Genomic DNA, 6917 nt, shown 5'->3' with positions numbered 1-6917 from the left:
TCTCAGGCTTTCGCCTGCAATATCAGTTCTGTTATATTCACAGACAATATTGAGTGTTTTCTATCCTAAGCTGTCAATTATATGCATATTCTTGTACCTGGTCCTGAGAAATAGCCTGTTTACTTGGGAACGTTATTTTTCCATAAATTAAAATAGTGCCCCCTAGTTTCAAGAGTTAATGTGCCATAACAGGTTTTAATGTGTTTGAGCCAATCAGTTGTGTTGTGACAAGGTATGGGGGTATACAGAAGATAGCCCTATTGGGTAAAAGGTGAAGTCCATATTATGTCAAGAACAGCTCAAATAAGCAAAGAGAAGCAACAGTCCATCATTACTTTAAGGACCACCACAAGAATGGAAGACCCAGAGTTACTTCTGATGCATAAGTTCATTAGAGTTACCAGACTTAGAAATTGCAACCCAAATAAATGCTTCACAAAGTTCAAGCAAGAGACACATCTCAACATCATCGGTTCAGAGGAGACTGCGTGAATCAGGCCTTCATGGTCGAATTGCTGCAAGGAAACCACTACTAAAGGACACCAATAAGAAGAAGAGACTTGCTTGGGCCAAGAAACACGAACAATGGACATTAGACCGGTGGATATCTGTCCTTGGGTCTGATGAGTCCAAATTTGAGATTTTTGGATCCGAGCGTCATGTCTTTGTGAGACGAGGATAGATGAACAGTTTATCTCCGCATGTGTGGTTCCCACCGTGAAGCATGGAGGAGGAGATGTGATGGTGTGCGGGTGCTTTGCTATTGACAATGTCAGTGATTTATTTATTCAAGTCACACTTAACCAGCATGGCTTCCACAGCATTCTACAGCTATATGCCATCCCATCTGGTTTGGGCTTAGTCCCACTGTCATTTGTTTTTCAACAGGACAATGACCCAACACACTTCCAGGTTGTGTAAGAGCTATTTGATTAAGTAGAAGAGTGATGGAGTGCTGCATCAGATGACCTGGCCTACACAATCCCCCGACCTCAACCAAATCAAGATGGTTTGGGATGAGTTGGATCGCAGAGGTGAAGGGAAAGCGGCCTACAAGTTCTCAACATATGTGGGAATGCCTACAAGACTGTTGGAAAAGGATTCCAGGTGAAGCTGGTTGAGAGAAAGCAAGGGTGGCAACTTTTGAAGAATAAAATATATATTTTGATTTAACACTTGTGGTTACTACATGATTCCATGTGTTTTTTAATCATTTTGATGTCTTTATTATTCTACAATGTAGAAAATAGTAAAAATAAAGAAAAACCCTTGAATGAGTAGGTAAGTCCAACCTTTGACTGGTACTGTACATTACATTTCCTAACAGCTCCAGTGGACATTCCTGCAATCAGCATGCCAATTGCCCGCTCCCTCAGAGACCTGTGGCATTGTTGTGTGAACAAACTGGCACATTTTCGAGTAGCCTTTTATTATCCCCAGCACAAGGTGCACCTGTGTAATAAGCAAGCTGTTCAATCAGCTTCTTGATATGCCACACCTGTCAGGTGGATGGATTATCTTGCAAAGAATAAATGTTGACTAACAGTGATGCTCATGAAACATCCAACACTTTACATGTTGCGTTTATATTTTGTTTTTTGTTGTTACTATCAGTTTAGGAACATTTACCCAAAATATGACATCAGCGATAATCAAAATGTTATACAAATCTGTGAATGTATAAATAAGAAATTGGTCGAGCAATGTGTCGAACCCTTTCAACAACGGGGAGATGTTACTGATGTTCTTTGTATCTTCGACGTAAAAACAAGTTTTGGACTTCCACACAAAATGACTTCTTTAGTTATTTTATGTTTAAGGAAGTGTGTAGGTCACATTCTGTATCATACAGCTATGCATGTTATATATTTAGAACCACCTGTTCAATTGGAATCCAGCGACGTCTGTGTCTTCGGTGTCCTAGAACTGTCCAGGTTTTTGTGTTCTGACTTGTAAAACAGGATGAATAAAATAAGTAATGTAAACATATCAGTAATTACCAGGAAGCTCTACATTTGTTTTAAAATCACACTAAGATTTTTAAAACTGGCCTCGGGTTATTGAGAGATCTGATTTAGGATTTACCCTCGTAGCAAGGTTGTTTTATCATGTGGTTTCATTCGGGTCTCTATTTAAAAATAACACTGTCTTTGGCAGGAGAAAGGCCAGACTCGGAGGAACCAGAGCCAGGGACGTCCAAACTAGCAAGACGACACCACTGCTCCCAGTGTGGAAAGAGTTTTCACCAGAAAGCACACCTGAAAGCTCATGAGAGAATACACACAGGAGAGAAGCCTTACCACTGCTCCCAATGTGGAAAGTGTTTCAACCAGTCGGGGGAGCTGAAACAACATGAGAGAATACACACAGGAGAGAAGCCTTACCACTGCTCCCAATGTGGAAAGTGTTTCAACCAGAGAGTAAACCTGAAACAACATGAGAGAATACACACAGGAGAGAAGCCTTACCACTGCTCCCAGTGTGGAAAGAGTTTCAACCGGAAAGCAAACCTGAAAGCTCATGAGAGAATACACACAGGAGAGAAGCCTTACCACTGCTCCCAATGTGGAAAGTGTTTCAACCAGTCGGGGGAGCTGAAACTACATGAGAGAATACACACAGGAGAGAAGCCTTACCACTGCTCCCATTGTGGAAAGTGTTTCGTCCATTTGGAGGTGCTGAAACAGCATGAGAGAATACACACAGGGGAGAAGCCTTACCACTGCTACCAGTGTGGAAAGGGTTTCAACCAGAGAGGACACCTGAAACTACATGAGAGAATACACACAGGAGAGAAGCCTTACCACTGCTCCCATTGTGGAAAGTGTTTCGTCCGTTCGGTGGAGCTGAAACAACACGAGAGAATACACACAGGAGAGAAGCCTTACCACTGCTCCCAATGTGGAAAGAGTTTCAGCCGGAAAGCATTCCTGAACCAACACGAGAGAATACACACGGGGGAGAAGCCTTACCACTGCTCCCAGTGTGGAAAGCGTTTCAACCATTCAGGGAAGCTGAAACGGCATGAGAGAATACACACAGGAGAGAAGCCTTACCACTGCTCCCAATGTGGAAAGTGTTTCAACCAGCCGGGGGACCTGAAACAACACGAGAGAATACACACGGGAGAGAAGCCTTACCACTGCTCCCAGTGTGGAAAGCGTTTCAGCCATTCAGGAAAGCTGAAACGGCATGAGAGAATACACACAGGAGAGAAGCCTTACCACTGCTCCCAATGTGGAAAGTTTTTCAGCCAGATAGGATACCTGAAACAACATGAGAGAATACACACGGGGGAAAAGCCTTACCACTGCTCCCAGTGTGGAAAGTGTTTCAACAATTCAGGGACGCTGAAACGACATGAGAGAATACACACAGGGCAGAAGCCTTACCTCTCCTCCCAGGGTGCAAAGCTTTTGCCCATTTAGGAAGCCTGAAAGAACACATTAGACTGCACACAGAGGAGAAGGCTTAGAAAAGCTCAGACTGTGGGAAAACATAGTACTCATAACAGTCATTTAAACGTCATTAGAGAATCCACACAGGAGAGAGAAATTACTTCTCTTAGCGTGTATATTGATATTTCACATCACATTGGCTTAAAATTCATCAGAGAACATACACAGTGCTCCCATTGTCTTATATTGTTGACCGACAATGTGTTTACCTGTCTTTACCATATGAAATTAAATGGTACAGGGTATACTCAAACATATATTTGACCTACAAAACTAAGGACATGATTGTGGACTTCAGGAAACAGCAGGGGGAACACCCCCCTATCCACATCGATGGAACAGTATTGGAGAGGGTAGTAAGTTTTATGTTCCTCGGCATACACATCACAGACAAACTGAATTGGTCCACCCAGCAGCGCCTCTTCAACCTCAGGAGGCTGAAGAAGTTCGGCCTGTCACCAAAAGCACTCACAAACTTCTACAGATGCACAATCGAGAGCATCCTGTCGGGCTGTATCACCGCCTGGTACGGCAACTGCTCCGCCCACAACCGTAAGGCTCTCCAGAGGGTAGTGAGGTCTGCACAACGCATCACCGGGGGCAAACTACCTGCCCTCCAAGACACCTACACCACCCGATGTCACAGGAAGGCCATAAAGATCATCAAGGACAACAACCACCCGAGCCACTGCCTGTTCACCCCGCTATCATCCAGAAGGCGAGGTCAGTACAGGTGCATCAAAGCTGGGACCGAGAGACTGAAAAAACAGCTTCTATCTCAAGGCCATCAGACTGTTAAACAGCCACCACTAACATTGAGTGGCTGCTGCCAACACACTGACTCAACTCCAGCCACTTTAATAATGGGAATTGATGGGAAATGATGTAAAATATATCACTAGCCACTTTAAACAAGGCTACCTAATATAAGGTTTACATACCCTACATTATTCATCTCATATGCATACGTATATACTGTACGTATCATCTACTGCATCTTTATGTAATACATGTATCACTAGCCACTAACTATGCCACTTTGTTTACATACTCATCTCATATGTATATACTGCACTCAATACCATCTACTGTATCTTGCCTATGCCGCTCTGTACCATCACTCATTCATATATCTTTATGTACATATCCCCTTACACTTGTGTCTATAAGGTAGTAGTTTTGGAATTGTTAGCTAGATTACTTGTTGGTTATTACTGCATTGTCGGAACTAGAAGCACAAGCATTTCGCTACACTCGCACTAACATCTGCTAACCATGTGTATGTGACAAATAAAATGTCATTTGATTTTACCTCAGAAATAAAGAATCTTGGTTTGACTTGGACTCCAGCAGATCCTTATTTTATAATATCCACCACAACTCTCCCACAGATTGCTGTTTATCATTGTCTCAATGAAGAGTTCCTCTTTCGACTTTCCTGGGGGCAATTACAAACCTCCCACTGGTTGAATAAACGTTGTTACCCGATTGATGAGATTATTATGGGTGAGAGCAATTATTTTATTTGTCAAATGGCAACCAAGCATCGGTCATCATGTCACCAGATTAAGACCCTCAAAATGTATTGGAATTGAGCATCAAGCTCATCACATGTAGTTTCACCACCCTGTGAAGTTCATAACTTATTTCATCTGTAGCCTAATAAACGACATGGTTTTCCAAGTTTTAGAGGGAGGACCACACAACATATCATCACGTGACTCCAAGTTAACTCAGATATGATGGTTATTTGTTGAAGGAATTAAATTGCTCTCTGTTTTAATACCCAATTAAAATGAAACACTCTGTCAATTCATAAGGAATTGTAATTCCCTTATTCTATAATGATAGACAGAGCCCAGTCTTAAAATCAGACTGCAGAGTTTATTCAAGAGAGTACTGAGTACACATTTTACCACAGGTTATAAACGGAAAATGACGTCAGCGTTTTCTAAATGTTCCGTCTCTTCTTGACACTGGTAGAAAGGCTCTATAGTTCTCAAGCCTTCCCTCCTCGCCTTGAGCCAAGGCCTTGAGCCAAGGTCAGCTAGTGTAGATAAGCATTCTAGTCAGTTTGGAGATATAGTTCATTCATTTGTACCAAGGAACAGACCGTCATTGTTCTAAACTCTTGACCACATTCACACACACATTATTTTCAGTACTGGGATCAAGAAAGAAAACTCATACATATACAGAATAGTATTCTGATTAGTACATATACAGTAACATAATAGTATTTGGGTTAGTACATATACAGTAACACGCTAGTATTCTGATTAGTCAGTCCTGATTGAAATGTATACATAATTAGTCATCATTGATATATAAATATTTGTACATAAAGGAGTTTCCATCGCCATTTCTCACTAAAACGTTTATACTGGCACAAAAAGACCCAACCATGTCAGACAAACTAACATATCGTCTGTCAGCATTTATAAAAAATATTCAGGCATAACCTGTTTCCGTCAGCCCGGTCATTACTTTTGAAATGGTTGGATCAATATCCACCTTCATGATGTGGATGAAGCCTGATTTGGAATGTCTGAGTAGTTCTATATGATGTCATAATTCACCCCTCTGATAATCAAGTGATATTTGGAATGTCTGAGTAGTTCTATCTGATGTCATATAACACCCCTCTGATAGTGATACATTTACTCCATTGTTTCCATGTCAGTTGGTTTCCCACTCTGATGATGTATATCTGACAGAGGGGCTTTAAATGAATAGTATGGTGACATCTTAGTGGGGCTTGAAGTAAATCGGATTATTAATCATAAAATCCTATAGCAGCAATACAATGCAGCTTTGACATCAAGAAGAGAATGGGCTGATGGGTGGTGGTGCTACTCTATAGGTAAGGCTGTCCAATATGAATGTTCAATACACACAATAGGTTGGTTATGGAGGGTGATGTATCACAGTCAAAGTCCTGCAAAAAGAGCTAAGAGACTCATATTTGTGTAAACTATACATAGTTGTGTTCTGTGGTTGTCACTGAGTTGGCTGATATCCCATTTTATGGGGTCACTCCACAGTTAAGGCTGTACAGTGCCTATACAAAGTCTACACTTTGCTCCTTTCATATTTATTTTGATCCTGATAAACTCCCTGCCAGTGACAAGCATACCCATAACATGATGCTGCCACCACAATACTTAATGTGTGGTCTATCTCCAGGTCATCAGACTGTTAAATAGTCACCTCTAGCCGGCCTCCGCCCAGTATCATCCTATATAACTACTGCTGTACACACCTTTTATATTAGTTTCCGGTTCTACCATTTCTATATTTCTAAATCTTTAAAATAATTGTAGGGAAAATCAGTAGGTCACACAAATGACTATTTCTAAACAAAGATAGTAGAATGGGAGAGGTTTCTTATACTATCTTCACTTACTCGGTGCAGAGACTCCAGGGGTGGTGATGAAGGCTGTAGGAATGAAGATCAGA

The 6917-nt window shown here is 41.5% G+C and overlaps 1 protein-coding gene across 1 annotated transcript; it reads left to right on the top strand.

Moving 5' to 3' along the window:
• The first annotated feature begins 1684 nt into the window (after positions 1-1684).
• LOC118954547 (zinc finger protein 501-like) lies at positions 1685-3864 on the top strand. The gene has a single exon (XM_036974025.1). The coding sequence runs from the start codon at positions 2109-2111 to the stop codon at positions 3426-3428; it is 1320 nt and encodes a 439-aa protein (XP_036829920.1). The 5' UTR covers positions 1685-2108; the 3' UTR covers positions 3429-3864.
• The last annotated feature ends 3053 nt before the right edge of the window (positions 3865-6917 follow it).

The sequence above is a fragment of the Oncorhynchus mykiss genome, unplaced genomic scaffold (assembly GCF_013265735.2).
Source record: "Oncorhynchus mykiss isolate Arlee unplaced genomic scaffold, USDA_OmykA_1.1 un_scaffold_389, whole genome shotgun sequence".
Taxonomy (NCBI): domain Eukaryota; kingdom Metazoa; phylum Chordata; class Actinopteri; order Salmoniformes; family Salmonidae; genus Oncorhynchus; species Oncorhynchus mykiss.
This window is presented reverse-complemented; position numbering and strand designations above follow the sequence as displayed.